This window comes from Bombus vancouverensis, chromosome 6 (genome assembly GCF_051014615.1).
Source record: "Bombus vancouverensis nearcticus chromosome 6, iyBomVanc1_principal, whole genome shotgun sequence".
In the NCBI taxonomy this organism is placed as follows: domain Eukaryota; kingdom Metazoa; phylum Arthropoda; class Insecta; order Hymenoptera; family Apidae; genus Bombus; species Bombus vancouverensis.
Genome location: NC_134916.1, coordinates 7640122 through 7667962, shown reverse-complemented (window position 1 = coordinate 7667962; position 27841 = coordinate 7640122). Strand labels below are relative to the sequence as shown.

At 39.8% G+C, this 27841-nt stretch overlaps 1 protein-coding gene and 1 long non-coding RNA gene across 3 annotated transcripts in view; one reads left to right on the top strand and one right to left on the bottom strand.

Annotated features, from left to right (window-relative positions):
• LOC117157940 (semaphorin-1A) overlaps positions 1 to 27841 on the bottom strand; it is a 382000-nt gene that overhangs the window by 23790 nt on the left and 330369 nt on the right. For both annotated transcript variants that reach the window (XM_033336297.2, XM_033336296.2), the window contains exons 7-9: positions 14227 to 14331; positions 12658 to 12746; positions 12125 to 12266 (exon numbers count right to left, since the gene is read on the bottom strand). In XM_033336297.2, the coding sequence (XP_033192188.1) occupies positions 12125 to 12266; positions 12658 to 12746; positions 14227 to 14331 (336 nt within the window). The remainder of the gene's footprint in view (positions 1 to 12124; positions 12267 to 12657; positions 12747 to 14226; positions 14332 to 27841) is intronic.
• LOC143302826 (uncharacterized) lies at positions 9506 to 11719 on the top strand. The gene is made up of 2 exons (XR_013058637.1): positions 9506 to 11119; positions 11401 to 11719. It is a non-coding gene; the product is annotated as an uncharacterized LOC143302826 (long non-coding RNA).

Genomic DNA, 27841 nt, shown 5'->3' with positions numbered 1-27841 from the left:
CACTAAATTGTGGCCGCTGATAATTCATTCGGCGGGGCATACTTTATTTTGACACTTTCCGTGTCAAGTCTTTATTTCCGGATTTAAATTCGATCCTCTGTCGATTGAGATTTTCATCGAGCATAGGAACGCGATACAATATCAACCGAACAGAATCGGTTTTATCGTATGTGAAATACATCGATGATATTTCCCTCCTTTGACACATTCGAACAGCTGTAATTTTGTGTAATTTAATACGATCGATTTCTACTTCTATCGAGCTAACTAGACGTTTCTCATCGTATGACAAAGCCGGACTTATTTCGTGCACGTCAAATTCTGGTTTCATTGACTGCAGATCTACTTGCAAAATATTTCGTTTCTTTCTTTTTGCTAGTTCAGTGCTTTTTGCTATCGCACAGCAATCAGCATCGCAAGCAAATTTCTAGTATCAAAAGTTACACTATTCGTAGTAGAATCACGGGAATATTTCAACTTGTACAAATAACACGTTTCAATTGTTTCTCGATTACTACTGAAAGTCTGACACAGTTACGTTTTTTTTTTATTGAAACAACGTTGCTTTTGTAAAATATTCGACGCAAAGATACGGCAGACATAGATGAATTTGTTAGAGTTAGTTCTGCATATAAGAGGTAGTTTGCGTTGAGTTATCTTTGACCTATAATACATCACGTGCATTAAAGACGATAATTAAGTATTGATTAAGGCTGTTATGAAACGTGTCGTGATAGCATTTAATTACAGAAAGTATCGGTTAACTCAAAGTCTCTCGTGAATCACCGAGGAGCGTGTTATAGTAATAATTATCATTTTCAAGATACAACGGATCTAACATCAAGAGAACGTTACGACAGGCTGTTTTCCATTCCTAGACTCGATCTTGAAATTACTTTTAATTTTTAATCCTCGATTGCCAACACGTCCTAGGAAAAGTAAAGATTCAACAGCTTTTTTGGTGCTCGCTTAAATTCAACGATAACTGGAAATAGCTGGAGCGCGGCTAACACCATTGACAAAAAACTTTCAGCTAACAAAGGTACATATCCAAGCCGGAGATCCGGAAAATTATAGAACTTTGGTGACACGTAGAGCGTATATAAGCAAATATGCATAGACTTGTAAGTAAATTCAAGTACCCGTACAATATTTCCGAAAACTTGTTTCACTAAGAAAAACGGATTCAACCGGTATACGTTCCATAGTAAATTTCAGTTTTTCATTGAAAGGATTTCCACTATTGTTCCAAATTCAACAGGAACAGTCGAGGAACAAAGATACGAATGGTAGCTGTAACCGATCGAACGTGAAAGAAATTCTACAAATTCTCGCGCGAAATACACGAGTCTCGAATGATTATACCGATGTTCAATTGGAAAAGACGCGTAAAAATTTATAGCGATTTATTTATTTGTCAGAAATATTTCAAACTTTCGAACAGACTTTTAGGAATAAAATATTTGTGATTGGATTTGTAATTAGAATCGTATAAACACGCAAGAATCGAATATTAAGGTGAATCGAAAGTGGTCTGTTCCCTTCGAAACGAGGAAATTCCACCTTCTTTCTGATATAATGACGAGGACGAGAATCGCGCACCGACAGGCTGAGTAGCTGGTTTTCGCGGTGAAACAAAAATCGATGGTATATGCCTGAGGCAGGCTTTTTAATCACGATATACGCCGTAAAGGATCGCCGATACCGTTATTTGTTCTACGCGTTTTCAAAGGAAAACTGATTAATTCCAACGAGTGCGAGCGCGTGGCATTCACGCGTTAATACGTTATAAAAGTACGAGTTTGTTGAAGGAACTAGATGAGCTTTTCGAAACTGAGCGGTGAGACAAACTACATATTTGAAGATCGTTTAGTACATTTTTGATTATTTTAACGAGTTGCAGGAAAAGTCAGCCGTTTTCGGTTACCTTCGTTTCGCGTTTACGTCCGATCGTGAAATATTGTGACCCGCGTGTAATGGGACATCGCGGAAAGAATCGCGATATAGCTTTAATTAATCGCGTATTTTCCTTTCCGCGATGTATCTGTTTTCGAGTTTTCAAGTTACCATTACTTGTATCAACGAATTTAATTTTTGCGGTATACCGCGGTAAAATTTGTTATGGTTTTCGAGTATTAAAATACCGTGGGAAGATATTGTCCCATTTAATCTTTTACCATTTGTAATCACAATTCTACAACGTAAAATATTTCTGTAAAAATATCAAATTGCCTTTGCACGTTCATTATAAAGTAACGAATATCGGCAATATAATAAAAATGTGAATTCAATTGTAGAAATTAATTTCTATTTATTAGGCGTGTATCATTGCCTGCGTTATGAGAATAATTTCATATTATGAAACAAAGGAAAGCAATTCCATTAACGATGCAAATAACAATTACGTACTACGTTTCCACAAAGAACTAAATTATTCAACAAATTGGTATCATTTGTATCGTATTGTTGAATTTAATACGAAGAAATTTTTGCCCACTAAACTCGCTCGTTTTTTCCCCACAAGTAATGTCGTTAATATTCTTTCCTTACGTGTCGTGAACGTGTCGATGGCACTACAATGACGCGTGATATCCAAAGGGTTAGAGATCATTTCCATAAACTTGAAAAGAAACGCAATCTCTTATCGTCCTTTCGATTACAAGTATAATACCCCTGTACGTATATCGATCGATGGCATCGAGCCATAAAATAGCGTTTCGAATTTCTACCACGATCTTCGATTTCCTTTTATACCGGCATTTCGTTAAGGACCGAAATTTTCCCAGAACATATCGAATTCTCGCGCATGGCTCCACCTCGGTACGAGTTACGATCAATAAAGAAGCAAAAGTTACAGCTACTTTGCATGCACAAGTATACTAATGATCTCTTTATTTTAGTTTACCTACGTGCCACCTACAAACCTAGTTACAGCTAGTTTCATCCGGGAACGAAAGAGGGTTGTTGTTAAGCTTTTCGTAACGGTTATCTCTGTCGAAAGTCAGTGGTACGGCACGTTTGAGCGAAGCTCGTGTTACCATCGATCTAATCGATGGAAGACAATCGTCTTCTTAGCACTTTACCGACCGATAGCCGATTAATCGGATTCTTGTCGCCGACGCTTACCGACCGACAACCTATTAATCGGCTTTTCATCTCCGACGTTTATCGACCGATAGCCTATTAATCGGCTTTCTGTCACCGACAATCTTTCTCATTATTTGAGCTGTAATTTGTTATTTAGTACTAAGGCACCTTGCTCAGTTGCGTCAGTTGCGTTGCTTTATAAGCTCCCACAGTTTTATACCAATTTGAGAAACTGAATGACAGAAAAGAATGGTATTGGAGAGTCTAAACTGAAACAGAGCCGGCGCCGGGGAGAATCGGCGCCTGAGTTGCCGGTCGGACGTGCGTATGCTGTTGAACCGCTAGCGGTCGGTAAAGTTTTAAAATTGTATTCGCGAGGAACAGATGTACTCGTCGCATTTTATACGGATATTGTTTGGCGGCGAGCGGCTATAGTCGTAGGAAGAAGAGGGTTAAATTTTGGGAAATTCTTTAGGAAGCTCGTTCGATTTATCCGAAAACCACGACACCTCGAGCCCGTTAGTTTTACGTTTCTTGGACGTACCGTGTCTCCGTGCCCCAGGAAACGTATTCTCGCGCAACTTCTCTATCCGCTCGATATGTCCCTGCGGCGCGGCGGCCCCTTGTCGTTCTCCGAGAATTTAATCTCGTATCGATTCCTCGACTTCTTGGTTTCCGGCGCTGCTAATGTCGCTGGATAATCTATTATTTCTAGCGTCACCGTTACACCACTAATCTCTTAACGACGATTAAAAATCGACGAATGGTAATTAGGCGACTGATGGATGGCTTCGGTGCATGATTGCTGCAGTTTACTGGCACTTGCAATTAGAATTGCGGGCGAAAGATCGAACCTGTTTACTTATAAACTAGTGCAGCTTCGAGTGCAGCGTTTGGATACCACCATTTGTGGCTACTATCGTAACGAATATCGACGACATTTAATAGTTTCCGTCGATTTTTACGTTTAAACAATCACGTTATCGAGACATGAAACGAATGGAGTTGCGTGCAATTTGTAAACAGCAAAGATATGCAATTGATATATCTGATTAATATTAAAATAATAAACACGATCCAACTTTTCTCTGCTTATCACCAACGCTAATTTATCTACAATTTAATCGTAATTTATACGAAATCTATCCACGATTTATCTATAATAGCGGGAGAAACGAACGAACGTATGTCGGTTGACTTGTCAACCGTGTCCAGGTCTCTCTTGGCAGCTACGTTGCTATTATGCTACGAGCTAACGATAGCCAGATGTAACATTAACGAAACGAGTTCAGGGCTATCGTTGAAAGTAGCTGGAATTCCTGAGTGTTTGAAAATTTCAACTTGATAACGAAAACAATGACGACTAGACTCGGTTGCCTTGGTATCTAATTGTTATGCAGCAATAACAATCAACCGTTTGATAAACTGTCGCGTTTAAATAATTCTCTGGCTTTTATTACGTGGAACGTTCGATGTTAACCCTCGACTTAGGATCTTATCGCGTAAAATATAAAATGCATCATTAAAAATAACATTTTAAAAAAATGGTAAAATTTAAACAAACTACTATTTAACATAGCTAAATGTAAAATTACAAGATTTGGTCGTAATGCAAAGGAATTCTTTGTCGGTGCAGGATCTTGGTATTCTTCTCTCCTCTGACTTCAATTTCGCGGAAAAACATAAAATTTTTAGAGACATGTAGTGTTTTTAGAATCTTAGGATTCGTTGCAAGAATTTTTAAGTTCTTTCGAAATGGGGGTACTCTGGTTTTATTTCTTTGCTCCTGGGTTAGGCCAATATGGTCCCATAATCTGTTCAAATTCTGTCGACATAAATTTCTTCGCCTGGTTGTCCAACATTTTGGGAATCTCATTCAGAGATTTCCATGAACCTGAACTGTTACGAGTTCAACATCATCGTATATTGTATGGCTATTTTAGCTGTTTCAATGGTATGGCGCAAACATGTCAATAGTGCACAAACATATATCTAGTGATCCTTTTTTCCTCAACCATCTCGCTTACTTAAATACCAACGATCTCGTATATGTTTTTCTTCCTATTTCATTAGTTAGTAATTCTTGGTATTTAAATTCCATCTAAGCGTGTACTTAGTTTTCTGTTCTCGTTTAATTACATATTAGTCAGAAGCAGGCTTAGCTATTATGTTCCTAGTAATTATAAAATTATTAATGGATCACTCACTTGCTTGCGTGTCTTCTCTCTTTTGTATTATATTACTAATGGTATTTCCGAGCACACACGATATAACGAATAAAGTAAAATAAAATAAAAATTAAATAATCGGACCCAAACCGTGACAGGTTATTTACGATCCAAAGATACCGATTAAGAGCTATAAGAAGAGAAAATTGATCGTGCGAAAAACGATTTAATAGAAAATTTCCCATTACGTCGAAAATATTCACTTAGGAAGAAAATACATTTTATAAATACGCTTTACAGATTATTGAATCGATATTATTTTATAAAAGAAACGCGTTGCTTTAAACGCGCGTCGAAGTTTATTAAGATGCATAGTATAATAAGCGCAATTCGCGCTTGGCAGATTGTCGATTAAAATATCATTTATTAAAAACTTTCCTCCGTGTATGTACGATACGTAATGGCGAAGAAAGAGGAAAGTTTTCAATTTCGAGTTGCGAGAGAAACTCGAGTAGAAGCAACGCGCATCGAAGAATTAAGCGAATTACAAACGGTAAGTGACACAGAGCTGAAACTTTGTTCACGAAGGGAAACCCAATGATTTTTTAGACAAGATGTTTTCTTATCGAGAAATCGGTGTATCGTTAGTTTTCATTAAAATACTCGTAAGGGCTTTTAATTAAAACTATAAGCATTTTCTTTTCATTCGAGCAAAAGCTTTCATAAAATTCACGTGTGTTTTCATTCAATATAAATCTATATTATTCGAAATAAATTGCAATTGCAGCGAACGAGCTGTGGTTAACACAGCGATTAACTATCTCGAGCGAATTGCAATACTTTTTATTATTTCCAGTAGAATAAATGTTCCGATATAAATGTGTTTAACGTCGATCTGGTTTCTGTAACTTGTATAAAATAAAATTGTCATTTCTAGCCCTTGCCGGGGAAAAATCTTAAATTTCTACATTAACCTTTTTAAAATCGATCCAACATTTGTAACTTGTAGAAAAGAAATTACGAACCCGATAGTCTTTCACATTTTCGAACTTATATTTCTATAATATTTAACGTAAGAATTTCCAGGTATTTTTTTCTCCATCCGAATTATATAATAGTCACCTTTCAAAGCTTTCGCGCAGCTACACTTCTTTTGATTTTACGCTTTCTCAATGTCTTTACGAGTCAATAGAGAGTGCATTGATATTTGAATAAAGAATCCTTTAAAATCCCGCGAAAGGAGATGATTCCGTTGCAAAGAATATCATACACAGAGCACCGGAATTGTTTTCTTTCTGTTCATTTCTAGACTATAGTAGCGGAAAATGTCTTTATGTTAATTCCAAGAATGCCCGAGATATTCCTTACTCAGCTCTTATCTGATATTTCTTCCCCGTACTTTGCTTTCTTACGCTTCTTATTACTTATCTTCAGCTTCACGAATGGTAACACACTGCTTATCAGCTTGTTATATATTTTTCAATATTACATCCAGATAATAAGACTCTGATATCGCCGTTTTAAATCTTGTTAATATTCAAGAAATCTATATATTTAACTTATTAAGTTTCTCCTTACATTCTTCTATATACTGTCATCGACTCTGTAAATCGCAACGCATTATCCACAAACGAGATTATAACATCGAAAATGTGTTTAAGGCTCGAAGGATTTTAAGGTTTCTTTCTGGAAAACGTTCAACACCGAAAACCGAAAATCCTCGTAGCTATATGATCCGACCACCTCCTCCAAACCACCGCCATATTCGACCGAAACCGACCAGTCCATCATCAACGATTTATACAGCCAATCTATCTCCCGCCGTTCACCCAAAGCAGCAGTCTACTCGTAGTCGTTTCAACGTCGGTCGCTCGGCGGACAGCTATTCTCTTTCCATGCTGCCCATGCCGTGGCGGTTTATTTTCCCGCGTACCTTTATCCATCTATCCGTCTATATTTCCCGGTTGGTTGCCCAGCGGCCACGTCCGACATTTTTTCTTCGGCCGTCATCTGGAAAGGACAGCAACGCCGAAGGGGGTCGGAAGGGAGTTGGACGGGGCCCTTCGGCAGCCAGATGAGCGTAGGACGAGGCAGACGGCGGTGGAGGTGGGCGTGTAGGTTGTCCGAGCAATCGGCGGGATAGTCCGGAGCTGCGATTTGGCAGCGATCCACCGGCGGCTCTCCGAGCTGGACCATAGCCAACTTTCCTCGGCCGGATAGGGATTTTGGTTCGATGTGCGGCGACAATATTCTACGTTTATACGAGAACCAGCAGTCTGTGTCTCCCCTCTGCCATCCTCTGCCATCCACTGCAACCCTCTGCCGCTCCGGAGCCGCGACGCGACGTGTCTCCCGTCCACACTGTTCGTTCGATCCTGCGGGTCGACGGTGCGCGGAGCGACCATTGTGTTCCGCACTCGAGGCTGCTGCTGCTGGTTCATTTCGCCGCTGCTCCATAACCAACCCAGCCGACTTATCGAGTGACAAAGTACATAGGCGCGCGCGCGCCGAGCTCTGAAAACCGCTGAACGTGCCGGTGAATATGTACCTAGAATATGTACCACACTGATGCGAGATGAGAAGACGGGGAGAACGACGGAGATTCCGAGCGTGATCGTGGAACTGATGGCGAAGGGAATGCGTGTCCGACACCGCGGGAACCGAGCTTGATGGCTCTTCCTCCGGGATCCCTGTCGGGGCTTCCGACATGGTTCCCGTTAGGGTTCTCTGCTCTCAGGTTTTGCTCTCCAGAGGCACATTTTCGAAACGCCTTGATTCCTTTTCTTTTCCTTTTTTCAAGAGGCCGAATTTCATGTGCAAAGGGAGTTTATTCGGTTCGGCTTTCTCATTGTTCTTTTCGATGCATCGTCTTCGCGTTGATTTTAGACCAACACTTTTGTTCTTCGTTTTTTAAAGATCCGACGAAGGGCTAGGTTGTCCGCTGTGTGTTGGTTCCCCTTTGTTCTCTTTTTCTCCGTGTTGCAATGGCTACTTTTCGAGATTGTTGCAGTGAACTTCAAAAGAACTTCAATGTTTCCCTATTTTTTTAAAATCTTCTTACCGCGTTTGTATACCAACGTAAGAATAATAGGCAGTAGTTAACGATGAAAGATAAGTATATTTCACGTATATACGAGTAACATTTCAAAATAAATCAAATATATCCTGTTAATATTTTTGATAAAATTCGATTTATAATAAAACGAGCAACGTTTTATTACGCATCATATGCGGTGTGTGGAAACTTAATTATTCCATAATTGGATATTAAGATTTATATTGTTTTATATTATACGCTTGAATATGTGTATTGTATATTTTGTATATTTTAATGGATTTTATACAATATTATTGACGCTCATCGAGCGCTCGTTCAAAGGGAAACAAAATAGGTATCAATGTATCGGACGTCTAGTGCCTCTTCACATCTTTCCGTGCTTTTTGGTATTTTTATACAGATGTCGAAATACAACTTTTTCACCAGATCAATTTCACTCGGGTTCAAAAAGTGATCTTCAAAAAATCAAAAACAGGAAAAAATTATCATCGTGTTCGTTCCTCTTTTTTATTTCTCGCTCTTAAATAACCGGATTAATAGATACGGTTAAAGATGAAATTTCCTTACGAAATCGATGTGCCAACCTACGAAACGGTAAACGGTGGCCTAATCTTGAATAACTATACGAAATGCTTGAAAGTTGCCAGTAATATCACCGTCGAACCCGTCTTTCTTCCTCTTATCTGACGTTTCACCGAAACTAATCTCAGCGTACGTTTCAGATAACGCTCCGAACGACACGTCTGGTCCACCGTATAGTCGCAACAAATTCACCTCGGTTCTCTCGTTCAATTAACTCTTGACCTCTTTCGAAGGGGACTTGGAAAATTCGTTGATTAAAAACTTTGTTTATGACACGAGATATCCGCGCGAGTGGCTATCAAAAATGAAAGCTTCAAAATCACGTTCTCGCGATTTATCCGCTCCATTGGTTCTTCGTTGGCGCAACAAAAACTCCAAAAGCATCCTAATCTTTTGGTAATGCACCGAGCCAATCGAACTCTGACAATAAGACCAGCCACTTTGCTCTCGTCAATTTGTCGGTGGACAGCGGCTATCGCGAGCCAAACGTTTATGACGCTTTTAACGCAGCGTCGTAAATATTTGTTCAATTGAGTAGCGTTCTTGCGACGCAGCAAGTTTTTTTCCAACTCGTATACAAGTTCGTAATCGTAAAAGAGTTACATAATCGCGAGTTCCTTCTATTCTTCGCTGTTCCAACGATTTTCATCTCAGCGATTTTGTAAAGAGCGTTGCTGCTGATTGATTCTCGGTGGGAAAGTGTTATTCACAGCAATCGTTTCTACCAAACAGGTACATGGCACGGCAAACTCTCCTTACAGATACCCAGCCGGCATTCTATTCCATCGAACGATAAAAACAACGCGAAACTAATCGGAGCGGACCCAGCGAACGAAATGAGACGAGCAACGTAACAAAGAAAAATCGTTCGGTTGTTATTCGCGTGACGCAGCAGAAAGATATTAGGCGGTCGGGAGGTTGTATAAAACGCGGGCCGACGGAATGATAATGTAATAAGTGGCGGTGATAAGGAAAACTAGTTTGGCCGGACGAGAAGCGCCCTGGGAAATTGGTGGGTCAGCAAAGGAAAATCGCTGAGCAGAAGCGAAAACGGAAAAGAGGAAAGAGCAGAGCAGAGGAGGAGGATGGTGGTGAATGTAATGGATATCGAATCGAGTACGCGGTGACCAAGCAACGAATCAAATCCATTTGCTCGTCACCATGTCGTTAAGTTATAATTGCACGCTCCGCTCCGATCGATTGGTGCTCTTTCTTCTGTTCGCTATTTTCTCAGCTAAGGGTCGTTGAAAACGATCGGCCGCGATAAAGCGTGCTCCATAAGAAGAAGAATTACGCGGGCAGTCGTTGATACACAGCTAGATACCGAGGCTAAGAGAAAGAGAGATGAAGCTGAATGGATTTCTAGTAAGCTCCGTAAGGAATATCGGAGGCGTCTTATCTGCGACGATATTTATAACCGGGAAGCCCGATCCTCTCTCTTGCCAATTTACGTTGCATCCTCGAAATTGCCAGCTAGCAATTACTCAGACGTACTGACGTAAGAATGAAGAATAAACGAGTAGGTTTATCGAGTATCTACCAGGATCCAGATTTTCTCGTCTTCAGCAACGAAATTTCAACCGGGGAAACTATTATCTCGGCTACGGATGAACAGAGAGAGAGAGAGAAAGAGAGAGAAAAATTTGTTTGCGTTAACGGTGGCAATTTAACCTTGAAATAAAATTATTCTAGCTATTGGCTGGCGGGCATTCAGGTATTTTGATCGATTTGTAATAACAACGTGCAAAGCAATTTTACCATAGCGACAAAATATCTCTGAGCGTAAGCGACGTTTCAAAAGCGAAACATTGAAACGTAAACGTTGGTCTGTTTTTCCGTTAATGGGAGTGAGCAATGGAAGTACAAGGAAATTTGTGAAATCAAGTTGCATTACACGTGGATCGTACACGAGATACAAAATTGGAGAGCATCATCCTTGAGAATTGTTAGACTATTTGGACCTTGGACTCCGGCCCAATTAGACTATGCACACGTTCAAGCTTGCTTTTAGCCAAAATTTGATCTCTATTTAGAGATTACGTTGCCAGACCTTTGTACTTACGAACACCATTTCAGATTCTTCGCGTATAAATTGCACGGGTCGAATTGCCAGTTCCTTTCTTAACGAAATTTAATTTCAAGCGTTCAACTCCTACGTTAATTGCACTAGCGATTATAAACTATCAAACAATGTTGCGTCAAATAATTATATTTACGGATATACGTAAGTAGATGATTTTCTCGAACGAATGATCGTACGAAATTCTTCAACAAATTCATAGCGCCACTACTCCAAATACCATCTAAATAAACGTTCCAATAGTTTCCCGTCCCTGTTCACACTAGAACTATCACGCCAGTGAAATTGACTGGTTTTACAACTTTATTTTAAAATTCCTACTTCATGTTATACTTTTTTTCGCAATGATGTAATGACTTTCGCAACGACAACCAAAAGAATAATATAATGAATTTTATTTTGTTTTTTATGTATTCAAACTGAAGATAATTTTGTATCAAGGCTACTTATACCAATAGCAGTTAAAATGACTGCTACTTGTCAAAGCGTGAAAGGGTCCTGCAATCTGTTTATCTAACTCCAATTAGCCAGTTCTCTCGTTTCGTACAACTACCCACACGTTATCAAAGATTTTGCTGCGTATCATTCGATATGATGATACCAGTTATCAGGAAAATTCCGGATCAATCGCCAGATCGCTAGATGCTAACACTAGAAATGGATTAATACTACCAAAAATGTGCTACATAACATGGAATTTCTTCTGTAAGAAAGTAATAAATCAATAAATATAAAAATACTCTACTATTACATATTTTTTTAAAACCAGTCATTATGACTACTTTTGGTAGAAATAGCTTCGTGTTAACTACCGGTAGTTAATACAGCGCAATAATACCTATAAACAACGTTTGTCCGTATCACCAACTAGCGAAAAAATTCCATTTTCTACCGTCTCCTACCAATGCCGTGGAAAAATTTTCCAGACGAACGATAAATTTCGCGTGCCTTTCGCAACGAGGCAGTTTGTTTGTAAAATTGGTCGGATCCCACTCGATACGTCTGCAAGGTAGTACACCGGTTAGGCCAACCCCTTTGTCCGGCACATAGGGACTGGAGAGCACTCGACGAGGGTCTCGGCAAACGTCATACCATGGCGAACTTACGGGCGCACGTATATACGATGTGTGTACATGCAGGCATACTCACGTATTTCATTGAAATAGAAAGGGTATTCGCCGGGCACGGAACAGTTGAGCCTCGCTTTCAGGAAGCTCGTCCATCTGTCGCTGAACGCATGAGGTCCGCCCTTGTCGTGCTGGCACACTCTACCGACCCGCGAGTACACTGCCTAAAACACAAATGCAGCCGGAGCTTTCGAACAATCGGCTTCTTCGATTCTTTCCTCTTTACTCGGACCGTCTTACTCTAGCCTGCACCCAGCGCTATTATACTGCGTTACTTTGCCACTGGGATTAGGGGGCAAAAGGAAAGGAAATTGTCGGTGCGTGAAAATTTGAGAATACCAAGAATATAGGGAATAGTAGAGATCGTAAAGCGTACGTTACGTATGGCCATTTTTTAAGAAATCGCTCGTTAAAGTGCTTTCGCTGACAAAGAGTGACATTTCGATATTGCAATGTCGTCGCTTTGGAAATTCCGCATCGTAAAACGGTCTTTGATATCGAGTAGGTAAATATAAATAGGTAGGTAGCGCGTCGTTAATATTTCGTAAGCCTTACCTTGCCACAATTCATGTACTCGACGGCTGTTTCTCGGTAAAAGAAGAAGACGTAATCTTCGTACGCAAACGAGCTGACAAAGTTCGGTCCTGTAACAGTAACGTTCGAATTTATCGTTAGGGGTAACGGTATTCGTTCGAAAGAAACAAATCAACCAGCTGGCTGCTAAAGCGAGCAAAACTCTCATAGAAAGAAGACCAAAAAAAAAAAACACCCCACTGACCTCACTAAAGAAATAAAATAGTCAAACTCGAAGATGGTATACCGCTGGGGGTAGTCATCCACATGTTATTTAGCAATTAAGTTAGAAAAATTTACCAAATGTCCAGCTGGACAAATTGTAAAGTACAAATTAAATAATAATAAAAAAAAAAACAAGCAAACCGTGAAACGACGGTACACTGTTCGCTATGCTGCTTTAACATTTTGAAGGGTTAAATTCATCGCAGTTTGTTGTTTGTTTCGACGAATACCTCCATCTCCGTCTTCATTTCCTTCTTCTCATATCTTCTCTTTTCTTTCTAAATTACGCTTCTCGTTCGATAACGTTCCACGTATTTTACAATGCAGAGGAAATTATGCGGCCGTTTCGGATCCTAGATGGATCTTCCAATAACTTGGTAATTTCGAAAGAGCGGGCAGTATGATAAATTGCCAACGGGATCGCCGCGTGGAAATTGCGATCGATCAAAAATTCCCGAAGCTTTGAATGGATTATGTAATTTATACAAAACTGTGCATCGCAAATTCGCAACTCGCAATCGGTGATAAATAAGAGAAGAATGAAAAAAAAAAATAAGAGGAAGAAAAAAAAGCACGTCTAGGTGAATACGCAAATTGCAGCATATAATTTATGCAAAGCTTCTTACATCGTTTAAGCATCGTCCATTGTATACGAGCTGCGAGTATAACAAGCACAATGCCATGCGATAACTTTTCACGTGCGACCGTGTCGTAAAATTTTATATGGACGCGGTACGATGAGAAGATACGGGAAATTCAAAAATAGCACGGCAATTGCTGGACATTCTGTCGCGACCGGTTTTCCAAGTGCGATCGTTAAAACGTCGATTAAATAAATATCGAATATTTCAATTACCAGAGGCAACTCGAGAGTTCAATAGTTCGCGTAAAAATGATTTTCTAGTTTAAAATTCAATCTTATCCGTAAACTCTCTGCTTTCTTTCAATATTTTACGGTTAAATTGATCGCTGTTTACGGCTCTGCGTTTTCTTACCTAATTAAGCCCAGAATTATTTGCCTCGGTAGACGTCTGATATTTTTAATTATTTTATTTTGTATTTCAGTTAATCGTAATAGTTACGCGAATAACACAATGCAAACTCTTGTCGTATACTTTCTTACGCGATGCTACGACATAATACTTCCGAGATACATAAAACGAAGCGAGAGATCAGATGGAGCGCAATTAAAATTTAGAAACGTGGCAAAATTCTGCGCTGCCAGGAAAATAGAGGCTGGCGAGTATCGCGATAGAAAAGCCGGTATCGCGTTCGCTAGAATTCAACGTGCGAATATTCCAATGCAATTTGCGCGACTTCCATTACCGTTCAGCTGGTTGAGATCGGAACGTTCGGTGCGGATCTTCTCCCTGTGAATCAGCGGCTCGCCACCGGAGAAGTCGGCCACTGTCGCTGCGTACAGCTGCCCCTCTGAAACATGAATAAACGCGGTTCTGTCAGTCGAGTCAGACTTTACAACATTTGCCAGACAAACGAGCAGTCGTGTCTGCGGCAATCGTCGAAGGATTCTGCCAAAGACACCTTGTACTTCGTTTTCAACGTTCCGCGCGTGTCACGCTGCAAATCGTTCTGCAAACGCGTCAGCACTAATCACCAGTGTACTATTCTCTGTTCTATGCTCGCGCAAAGCGAATCTCTTTCACGGAGATTACGCGAGTCCTAGTAGAGGAATCGCACAGGCTTCGAGCCTGGCAATTAAAGAGTACCGAATTTCACGAGGGACTCGCGAACGCGCGTGCTTCGTATTCATTTTAGCTGTTGGGATTATAGACGCGAGCACAGCTTGTCACTCTGTGACGCGTAATCTAAGATACGCGTGTCGCTTTATGCAAATTACGGCAACTGTTTAATAACGACGCGACGATGGCGGAGATGGTATCGCGATCGAGCGAATTTCTGACATCAACGGGGAAAGAGATTGCAGAGTTGGAATAATCACTTTGCCGTGTCTGTAACGATACGTAGAGGTAGAAAATAGTCGAATGCTTTTTCTTCCGTGTAATGAAAACGATGTTCGGTTTAAATTCCTTGTCAGATTGCAATTTGCATTGGCTTTAATAACAAACCTGCACATCTTTTTATTATACCCATCTACGTTATCACGTAAAAAGCATCCTGTTTAATAACGCACATTTATAAGCTAAATTGCACGAGTATCTTTTTATGCTCGTTTTTCACACGAGCCTAACCGACGACAGGTTTTAGTTCGGCGTCGCTGAATTATCGAGTGTCAGCCGATCTTTGATAACTGTACGCGAACGTTGAATAAATGACAAAACGCCGCCACGATATTACGGAATTTATTAGAAGCGGTTTAATTAAACGTGCCTTGAAAGGCGTTTTAATTAACACGGCAGCCACGCGATTACACCAAGAATCGTAGATTTCGCGTGGAACAACAGCCGGGAACACGATTCAAGTACACAAATTTTCTTCGCCACCGTTGTGGTTATAGGTATTAAAGCGAAGAAAAGATGGAAAGCGAGCTCTTTGTGTCGGCGAGTGCTAACTAGATTGGCCTTCGGTGCAAAGGCTTCTTCCTCGTAGAAACTGTGAACTTGATTGGCTTTGTTATTGCTCGTGTTCCGTGGAAACTTAGCTACTGGCGTGATACACTGAGATTACCGATATATCAAACGCGACTGCACGAGATTCAACGTCAAAAATAATTCGCAACCACCGTTTCAGCGTGGTAGGTATCACCAAGAAAAGTAACGATCGCAAGTTACCACATATCACACAGATATGGGCAATCTTACGAGAAACTTGGGCAAACGCTTCAGTACTGGCACATAATACTCGTCAAAACAAGCAAAGAACAAAGCAAAATCCTAACAAACATGAGGAAAAGAGTCATTGGTTTCGGCGTTACAAGATGTTTGGTGTATGATGAACCGATTGCTTCCTTAAATGAGTCTATACAACGAATAGAAAACTGTAACCAAAATGCTAGGGATCTTCACAACGTGTGGGTGCTTCTCCGAGAAAATGTATCGACGTATGTGTTGAGATGAACGACCGTGATATCGAACACACGTATACTGTAAAGATAAAGTGTTTAACGTCGTTAACGTCGTAACTCAGGAGCTAGTATTTTTTGAAGCTACGCTTATTGACACTCTTTTCCTTCTTTTGACGAATAACTATGCATACGCTCGTAAAGTGTTTCTCCAACCTTTTTCCGTTCCATTCTGCATATTATTTCCACTCTGCATATTATTGAAACAACGTATCGATGCCAAGTACGTACGTACATTTCTTTAATAGCCTTTAACACTTTGACTGCTACGTTGACCATATATGACCGGCCACGGTTTCTCCTGTGACGCCATGGTGGTCATTGGTGAACGGAGCGCATGAACTTCTTACAATTGTAAAAACTGTATGAAAATTGACAGTTAGGGTATTTTGAATATAACCGAAAAATAGAAGATACTTTGAAATAAAAAGTGGCCCATTGAACAATTAAACATTTTTATTAGAACATCGATAAAAAAAAATGAGAACAAATCTTGCATTTAACGGTGCACTGTGTTAAAACACTTTAAACATAAATGTTGCTCATCGATACAATCTGGACAATAGGTGGTCACCTTTTTGGTCCGATTCTTAGCAATTTTTGATCCTAACTGTGTGACATTTTTTTTATAACACTCTGCAAAATTTTCCTGCCAGGTACGCTTGTCCTTCTTTCTTCTGCATTTCGTGTCGCAATATTTGTCGAATAAGTATATTTTACGGTTCCAATGAATGGAACTGTGTAAGGTGCATTACGAGTGCCATTCTAAAATCTGATACCTTGATTTTTGTTTTTGTTGCTTGTTTATAGAGTATCATCGCGTTTGAAATTGATGTATTTAACAATAACTCTAAAGCTAATTTTATATACCACTTGAGGGTTCTTCCATGTGGTGTGGAATATGCTATCATTTGATCTGATAAATCTACAGCACGTTTTCCTCTGTTGTAATCTACCACTACCACTGGTTTATCACAAACATAATTTTCTTTGCGGATCTCTATCATTTCATCCCAATATCTTCTACACGTTTCAACAATATATTCTGCACGTTTTGCTTACAATAAAATAACGAATGCGAATGGTTTATTGAAATAAACGAAGCCTTGTTATAATATATCGCTATCAACTGTTAGCAAGGCGCCACGGTGGTCACCCGTAAGATAAACGGTCCATTCGAGAAGAATGTTGTCTTACATCGTCAATTTATTATTATTTTGCCATTATATGCTTTGAATAATAAAAATACTCCCGTGGCGAAACATGTGATTTTGACGTGGCAGTCAAAGTGTTAACATCAAGCGGTACTACAGGTATTTTTTCGGAACATTCCGTGATGTAACGTCGGTATAATATTTATGTACATACGACTAAATAGCAGCAAGCTCTGGTAAACGCTAAAGCACTTTCTCTGAACGTGTCTTATCAATCTTTCAGCACGAATCTGTACAGAACCATCGAACGGAATAACGAAGAAGAAAACAAAGTGCTGTTGTTGCCGCGCGACAGACGCTCCAGGATCAAGTGGATTCGACAAGGTCGACGAATTTACTTGAAAGCAGGATAGAGCGGCTGACAACAAGATCTGTCCCTAGTGAACTCACGTAGGTGACCAATTTTCTCGCCGTGTCATAGAAACTGTGGTCGTAGAATCCCGCAAGAAGCCGCGGCTTTCCTGTGCATCAGAGTACACCGATGGAGCCATACCCTACGCCGATGTACGAGCCAACGTTTGCACGAAAAGAGAAAGAGAAAGAGAGACAGAGAGAGAGAGAGAGGGGAGCGAGGAAGCATTTTACCTGATACTCTCGCGAACCAAGAGATCTACCAAGGCCATGCACCCTCCTCCCGCTTCTCGCGAGCCTTCCATATTTCACGTTCAAAAAGCACGATGGGATTTGAGGCTGGCCAACGTATGCGCGCGATAAGTGTATATAGTGGCGGACTGGTCATATATAACCGGGCAAAGTAGACGTTAGACTTAGGGGATGAACGTGCCCGTTGCAGGCTACAAATCTACGCTGAGCCCAGCAACGCCGAAGCTCGCGAATACTGTACCGTCGTCGTCCTGGTAATACCCAGCGACTGAAGGAAGCTTTCTACTACGTGCCGGCTTCTTTGTGCCGCGCTGTCGACATTATTAGCCCGCCCGACCGACGTCGCTTCATCGCAGACCGTGCGATCGCTATGTTTCAAGGAACGTGTAGCTTCGCGTTCGGTTTATCGATTTCGATTACAATTCGGATTTTATGTATACATTTGCTGCACACTGGGCTGCCTGGATATGACGACGTCGTAAAACTGCTATGCACGCTAGTGGTCGGAATTTTAAAACAAAAAATGCCGCGTTACGAGCTCTTTGGGCGGCTACTCGAGCGAGAGACACGGACGCGGGCTTCCTGTTTCAAATATCTTGGATTTATGATTTTGAGTAAAAAGTACAGGCTGAATGGCATATGTAACGCGTTACAAGCTGATTTGTTTCATTTGGAATTATTCAAGATAGCGAAAGGAACCGATCGAAAATCTGAAATGTCTGAGGGTGAGATGTAGACGAAGAGTTCGGATTGAACCTAAAATAATTGAAAAATGCCTGCAATTCTATCGATCGAACATTGTTTGCCATCGATTGGTCAGTTTTATGGGAGAAGAAAGCGGTTGAGTTTTCAGCTAATGTTATCTTGTTTAACGAGGTCGGCCGCGTGTCTCACAGGGACACGCCTGAATTGCAAATTTATGCATGTTCGTGTTTGACACGTCCGATACGTTAGCTGTCCATGGTTCTTTCGTTATAGTTGACAAGCTGCAGGATTTATTTCATGCTAGCCTATCTTGAATGATGTGTTATGCTGTTGCAGCTTTGAAGTGCTCAACGATGAATGAAAAATGTTTGCGTTGGGATTTCTAGTTGGTTGATTAAATCCTTCAGCCGGCAATACATAGTTCAGCTTCGTTTATTACTTTAGCATATTTATCGCAAAGATCTAAACCTATCTCTACAAAAATATCGCGAAATTGTCTAAAAAAATACAGGACTTGTCATAGCGCTATTTATTTCACGTGGAAAAAACGTTTTTTCTCTCGTTAAAACAAAAATATTTATCAGAGTTTCACCATACGTTTCGTGCACTTTTGTTCGTCAAATTTAGAAAACTAGAATTTTCATCGTGCTGTTTTAGTCATTGTCTTTCGCCAGGCGTTTAAAAGAATCGCTCACGATATTGTCTATGCTAGCGATTTTAGTTTGAATTCACATTCTACCACAGAAATAGACCATTTGCTGCGACTAAATTATACGCGATAGTAACATCTTGCTACGTGCTTTCTGGCGTTATAAGCTTTATACGACAAGTATCATTTTCCAGATACGCTTTCCGCTAAAAGCAAATATCCGACCACATAGCGTCTAATGAGCATTCTCATTATTTTTTTTGCAAAGCCAATTTTTATAATATCCAATGTCTGGTAGAAGCGGGATACAGCGATGCACGTATTATGTTTCGTTTAATGAATTTCACACGTTTTAATAAGATGACTTTTATAAAATAATATCCAAGTAAATATTACCGATGTTCTCCGAAGAATATATTTTGCTACTACCGATCGAATATTTGGTCATGAACGGGAACTTGTTAAGCTCGCTAACTAATTAATTTCGATCGAATCGTTTCGAAGATTAATCGAAATTAATTGGATACCTCGACGAGCAAAAGCTCATGGCTCCGAATTGTTTCAAAACCACTCTGGAATTTTCTTTGTCCGCGACGAAATTCACTCTCAGAAGCTTTATTACGGTAATACTGTTCGATTCGATGAGCACTGGCTTCAATCAATTAGAGGCGTTAAAGAGTCAGACGTACTTTGCCTTGAAATTATTAACACGACACACGAATTATTATTTTTCAACACGAAGCATCGAATTTCACGTGTTGACGCAAGCTTTTGAGGGATTAATTAAGAATTTTTTCCTAATTGGTAGGCGAATCGGTTATTAGAAATTAATTGGACGGTTCGATGCAGAGGGTGCAAAAATGTTTCTTGTTAATTAATTCTAAACCATCTTCTACACATGGAGTTGGTTCGTTCTGCAAGGCGATTAATTTTCAGAAAACTTATTTCGCTTTATCTGGAAGAAAAATTGTTTGCTTTTTTCTTCTTTTCTTTTTTAATCAATTTTAGAGCAGCTTCTGTACTTAGAACAAAGTTATACTATATACGGATATTAGAATTAATTCATAATAGGAGATTTCAATCAAAATTATTTCATAAGAATTCAATCTTTTACTTTATATTCGACTTCTCCGTCAAATTGTAATTCAAGATTGATGAAAATTTAGTCCATTCTCAGTAATAGAATTCAATTAAAAAGGATCATCGGCTTTTAATAGAAATTCCTGTTTTATAATACGAAACTTTTTGACAGCACAGTATAAATTACCTGATCTTATTGAATGATTTATTGTTATAACTGTATTAACATATAAAGTACAGCGTATCACAGAAAATTAATCGAAATCAATACGTGTTAATTCGAAATCGACAAGAAGTTTTCTGACTAATCTTCGTGGCGAATATATCCCTGAATTGGCCCAATTGGTCGTATAATAACGCGTAATTAAAATGCAGCAGCAGATCGCAGCTAATTACGAATGCAATTCGCGTATCGACGCAGTTAATTTTGGACCCAGCGAAGGAACCATCGACGCCACGAAATCAGGATAAATGCGAAAATTAACTAAAAAGAAAGTCGAAGGAAATTGGTATCGCACCGTCATTGAGATTAGTTTGAAGGAAAATTGTATTACCAAATAGCAATTTTAAAGGAAAATTCTATTTGCGATGTATGCACTTTGTTTACTATTGTTTTCAATTTATTCTTTTCCTTTCGTCCGTATGCATAGTTCAAATAGTTTAACTCCATTCACAGACGTCGCTACATTGATGAATTTACGTTTAAACCTACGAGTTACTTTGTAATTTTAGCACCTCAGTACGACGTTTATAGAACGCGCTTTGAAACAGGAAGTATATGACGTAATTTGAAATTTGACAATTATCTTAAAACGGTGCTAAAACGAAATGACTTCACCGCTCAAACGAAATTGATACAAAATTTAATCGTCAGCTTTTCGTTTCTTTCGTGGGAAAAACTCGAACGTGGATTCGCTGTAAAGAAGATCGCGATACCAGCGTGGCCAGAAGCTTAACTTTTAATTACTGACCGTTTCATTTCCGAAATTATGCTGATAAAAACCATTTGAGCGGTTGCCAAGAGGAAAAAACGAGGATAGCAGAAAAATAGCCTAACGATCGTTTAAAATGCACGTGTCCAATAACGTTGAAGATGCTTCAGAAAGGAAGGTTGAATTGGTCGATAAGAAAGATACGATTGCGAGTAAAAATGACAAGATCGTTAACCTAAGAAACGTTTTATTTTTTCTTCTGTTAGAAGCTTATGGGATCGTGAATCGACAGTTCGATATTTGTACTTTTTACACGCGGTAACTTTGATTGATTCAACGTTCAACCGGCATTTCTTTGTTCCCTGGTTTTTGTTTAAACATCGGGAAACTCCTGATCAAGATGACGTCTTCGCTCGAATTGAACGCAGCGGATGATCGTTCTTTTTCACATGGAAAAATGCATTGCCATTTGAAAGAGTATCTGAAAGAAAGTCGTTTCAGACGGTTCTTTTTGATGTATGTCTCTGCCATACAATACGAATCGCGACGAGAAAGAGATACTTTTATTTAACTTGCAGCAGTATGATAATAAACGTCTTTCTGTAATAAACTTTTAATGATGACAATAATGATAATAATCGCTTTTATAGACGCAAACCTTTTTGTAGCACCGTAATGATAACGATTCTCTCTTTTTACGCTTTATTTTGTACGCTAACTCTTTTCACTTACGTTTATCAGATTAATTAACGTGTCTCTTAATTGCACGTACTATTTTCGCCGTAGCTATCGTGGCCTTTTGTATTCAGCTTGTACAGGCTACAAATTATATCTACCCTTGAATCTGGAGAAAACCCACCGCAGGATCATCAGGTGAAAACACACAGAGGCAGAAAGTTAAGGACTCGTAGTGTAGAGGGGGCGAACTCGGCGCGAATTACCTTGCTTTTGGTGCAAGTTCGCGAAAATACGAATCGCCAGTTCGATAACAAGCGAATGTTCGTGCTGAATTCAGCCGTGTGGTACACGCGCGTTATTTGTGTCACTATTATTAGAGCGGTATGTGGACATTGCACTTGGAGCGGCCGGAACGGCAGCAGCCACGTTGATTCGGCTTTGTTAACGACTAACGACTAAGGTCCGGCCTCCGCTTTATTCCGCCATATAAATTTTACGCCCGTGTATTAACTCGGGTTTGCCATAATAACGCGACAGAATGATTTACGCTGATAAACGCCGACTTCGTATCGTAGTTTCCCTAAACTGGACTAAGTAGAACGTCGACTAAATTGAATCACGCGTTGAAATCGTGTTCCGAGCTTGCCGCTTCTACATCAACTTCCCTCGTTCGCTTCCCAAATACTCTGATTAATCATACCTCTTCGAACGGTTAAAAAATACGTAACCCGACCATAAAGTTTAAGTCGAACGATCGTCTACGATGCAACGACATCCATCGATTGGCAAACGAAAGTCAGTCGCAGTTTATTAGCTCGACGCGTTGTATTAACAGACTATGACTGTTATGTATCAAGAACATCGATCCGTTGTTCGGTAGTATCGTGTCACTGTTCTTCACTTTTCTGTCCTTCCTCTTTGTTGCTCGGCACAAGGGAGCAATGGAATGGCAAACAGAAGGGTTCAGATCGATGAGGATCAACGATAGCTCCTCCCTGGATCCATCAGACTTACAAGGCTAAACCTTAAATACACGTTGCACGCTTGGATTCGTAATACCTAAGACAAGGTTTCCTTATCCATCCTAGTTGCTTCAGTCCTCATCTGACGCTGGTATTACGCATATTACACGTGTCTCGACTATTCACGAAGCTCGATGCCGCGACGGCGTCGTGGCTGGTTAGGGATGATAGTAATTATGTTTTCAACATCATGCGCATCCACGTAGGTATTTTCTCCTTCAACATAATTATACGACATACCGTGGAAAACTTTTAATTGCTGTAACGAATAGCGAAAGAGCCTGTTAAGTAGGCGTAATTATTACTTTGTTTCGGACAATGACGTAAGAATTGTCTTTCGATTTATCAATTTTGACGTAGTCTGTATAAATAGTAGCAACAATATCGGTAATTCTGGATCCGTAATTTTGCAAATAATTTACGCGATTGTTTCGGTTTGTATCATCGCGTAGCCAATTGAGAACAAGCCGTTGTTGCTTTGATCGTTGCAGATTATTATTAATCGTAGACGCGTATCATATTTTACTACCACTGACCCGTTCACTGCGGTATTTTATCTCAGTTACCAGAACGTTAATTACGTTTATCGACATGCTACGAAATATCGAAGAAAGACAGTTTACAATTTTGTAAGTATTTTCCGCTGTTTCACGTTTGACGAGACACTCTGCTCGAATGCGGAACGACGGCGAGGAAATTTCGAAATATTCTAAAAGGACCAAAGCAGTTCGAGAATCGCAAATAACAAGTTACAGAATCGGAAATTTCGAATTAATTAAATCTAACTGAATAGAAGTTTCAGAGAAAAAATATCTAGGCTAAAGTACGATCTATTGCGCGTTCAGAAAATACAAAAAAGGAAAAAAGAAAAAAAATGGAAAAAATACAGACGAAAGAGAAAAGAAATAAAAACTCGGGGGGAAACGATGGAAAAAGCTTTCTGAATTCCTTTTTAGAGTTTTAAACTCTTGACTATCGTAGGAAATAATAAATTTAAACGAATCGATTCGCGTATTAAAAGGTACAAATTAGAAATACGATAACACGACGAACATCTCGCGTCTGTTACTCGCGATAATCATTGTGTAAGTACTTTGTCCGCAATATATACACTCCTTATGGCATTATCGTTCGTACATATATGCCGTACAGGCGTCATAAATAGTCATTATTCAAACTACGTATTTATACGTGGAGCTCATTGCTCGTTCTAATAAACGAGAGAGGCAACAGGCGCGTCGCGAGATTTCGAGGATTTGCAGAAATCGTATTACGACTTCTAAATCTTTGCTCTGCTCTGATAAAATGTCTAATAACGATTAAATAAGTCTTAACGACGTACATATCTCGATACGAAGGCAGCCGAGTTTTCTAATTAAACATAATTACTGTATTTACTAACGAGCGGAGAGGCACAAGTTACTCTTCTTGAAATTATATATTTCTCAATTAGTTCACATTTTGAAATCCTCGCGACGGAAATCTTTCCTTAAATAGATTTTAATATACTATGTTGAAATACTTTAAGCGTTACCACGTTATTCTGCAACTCGACCGAATGAAACTCGCATTCTGACTTCATCACCCATTCACCAACTTCCTTCAACTTCATTCAACGAAACAACCTACCTCGTTCCATTCCTTAACTTCTTTCCTAGCCTCCGAAGAAATTTATTAATCTAGCAGGCATATCCCGCATTATCCGCAATATGAAAATCCAAGGAACGTTACGTTCAACGAATTTCCCGTGTGCAACCTAGCGCGAACGATTTAGCACGCTCGTAACCGGCTTCGTTATAAAATTAGCCATTTTCGGGTACACGCGGCCACGTAGTAAAAAGCAAGCTGTTGGCCGCAACCTGCACGATAAATCTACACGTCCATGAAATATGGATAACCAATCTCGCGCGCGACGAAAGGCGCGGGCTTGTTAGATTTTATACTTCGCTGTCACTGGTTACGGCACACACAGGACATAGTACATACACGTGTACACAAGCTGTGTTACACACTGATCGCATTGACCGTGACAAACACGTTGCTAGTTCGCGTGGAATTTCTTCTTTCGACACGGGATGAAACGTGATTTCCAAGGATAACGTTGTCGCGGTCGAAGGTTAATTAAACTTCCTGAATACGGAGCTCGTCATCGAAGCGCACGGGAATCAGGCCAAACCCGACAGGCGAAAGTTCTTCCGTCTAGACAACGAAAACCGTAAGTAGCTAGCTTCTATTCGATCCCTTGATCGATCTTCGATCGCCGATTGTTGGATTTTCATATTCCAGTAATATACGTTGTTTCGGTATCGACCAATTAATGATAATAATGAAACAAATAACGAGATAGGAGAAATAAGTTTCTACGAAATACGAACACATCCTGTAAAATGAATAAAAACGTTCCACATCCGTGCAGAACGTACGCTTGTTACAAGACTTTCTCACAACTTTTTAGCCATAAAACTCACGTACTTTTCTCTCCAATCTTTCTCAACATCGATAGAAACATCGAACGTAATGCCAAACGATTAATTACGAGTTTCTTGGCCATAAAATCGTAACACAGACTTGCTCAATTTTCCGTATCGTGAACGGATGTCGCACGGTAGCTGTCATCGGATAACGAATTATGAATGAATGATTTGTTAAGTAAATTCATTGCGAATAGTCTTCGTTAACCGAACACGCCCATGTTCATAAACTATAGGCTTTCGCAGGAAAGGAACGTTTGATAGAGATATTTACGACCATAGTTCATTTACTCATACATTTATATACTCGTATATTTTGTCTTGCTTCCAGATACTCTACGTTACCACTGAAATGTACACATACATCTTCCATTTCTCTCTCTCTCTTTCTCTCTCCTTTACACTCTTTCTATTTTACGTATTCTTTTTTTTTGCACATAGAAAATATCGACGTACGATAATGATAAATTGGTCGGACTAACAGTTGCAACGAGACGTTTCGAGATTTTTAGCAGAGCAAAACGGTTTTGAATTCTAAGTACACAAGACAAAGTGGAGAAAAATGACACCTCTGACAGTTTGGAGAAGTATAACGCATTGGACGACTGGGGCTAGGAAAAAGTTTGATTCGTCGTGGATTAGTTGATTAAAAACTAGCCGGCCATGTTTCGATTAATACTTGAGCGTGTATATCGCAATTATGATCAAGGAAGAAGCTCGAAAGAAACGGAAACGGAATTCCCTCGTTTATTTAGAACACGTCAGACGGTCGGTTCACCGAGTATCATTTATTTCCAACTCCATAAAACTTTCTCGACGGGGAAAATTCAATCGATTTGGAGCAGCAACTCGGTTCGAGAGCTCTTTCGAGTCACGCTTTTTGTTTAAAAATCGCTGGAACTTCGACCGGGCGATGATGCTACTCCGAGCTCTCAGTCAGAATGCACAAGGGCGTATATTTTACTTCGTTTTAAACAAACGGAATTCGTTTGAAAAATTCTCGACGTTCCAAGGGGAATCATATTTTCAAACTTCCTCTCTCGAGTTTTCATACTTGATAGTAAAACGACGTACAAAGTGGAAAACGTTTATGTTACAGAATTAAAAGATACTTGTAAATCAGACGCTCGAACAATGCCTCGATCAGCGTATAACCAAATATTGTTAGCGAGTTTCGTGGTTTAATAAACTTTAGCAATACAAATTAAGTAAAACCTTCCTAATAAAACGCTAATAAACAGTATTTAAAGCACCTTCTTCTAATTCCCTACGTAACTTCTTTCCTAACATCAAACCTCTTGCAATCTCTCCAAATTAGCTCCAACTACTTCGTTCTACGAAAGACCAACTTTGCTCCTTTCGTTTTCTCTTTTTCTTGGTCACTGGCAAAAGACCCTCTTTAAAATCTGCAAACCATTCTTTTGATACTTGCGAAGAAAACATAAAAGTACCATCGAGTTGAACAAGGAGAGTTTACAAAACAGTGATACTACTCGAGCAATCACTCCAAATATCTCAGCGCTGGTTCTTTCCAACAAACGAAAATAACTATCACGAGAACCGTTGGTTGTTTTCAGCGGATCGGAATGTTAGCGTTAATTCTCAAGGAAAAATTGAACCGCGGACTTGGCCACAGCCGCGATTAGATTCCAGATTCGAACGAACTGAACGGACGCGGCGCGTTGTCTTGCAGAGGCGGAGCACGAGGGTGGAAAGCGAGCAATCGTTCCGGTAAATAAGCTTCTGCGGTTTGCTGGATTTCATGGTGGATTCTCGTCTACGAAATACAACCGTTCGTTCCGGCAGAATGCACGTTGCGATCCTACGATCGAACGGATCCCTGTAGAGTCTCTTGAATTTCTCCTAGAGCGGATGTTCGCGGCTCTGGTAGGAAAAATCATGCAGTTTGTAAAGCAAAGTTTAAAAAAAGTCTGATTATCGATTTTGACATTAGGAGCGACAGGGGTGAGAGACAGAGATTGCATACTGTACGGACAAATTCTTTCGTTACCAAAGGTAATTATAGTCATCCGAGTGTTAGTCGTATATTATCCATCGATACCTGACATATTCGCTTTTCTACAGTACAGTTTATTGAGATATGTATAATTTTGTGCGCTAGACTAGATTGGCCGCGTAGTAGTGACACACGTATGTGAATGTGAGTGTGTGGAAGTATGTGTATGCGCGACGTTTTGGAAAACAGACGAATGTAACTGTTCCGTTGGCAGTGTGGTATGGAAGATGGTAAGACAAAGAGAGTGCTGAGACGCGTGCAAATGTATATCGACGAGAATCCAGTAAATCGTTCATTAAATAAATCTAAAACTACCTTAGTTTGAATTCTAAGTGTAACCTTAGTGTTTCCTTACTTCTATTTCGACAATTAAGATCCACAATTCTCAACACGGTTATTTTATTTAATCGCGTCGTTTTCTATTAAACTATTGCATTGTTTACTAACGGTTATGCGTCAAGGCTGGCAAACAGTCGGACTATAAATTTGAACGTTTGCCCGTTGGGTATATGATATGCGTAATCTAATAG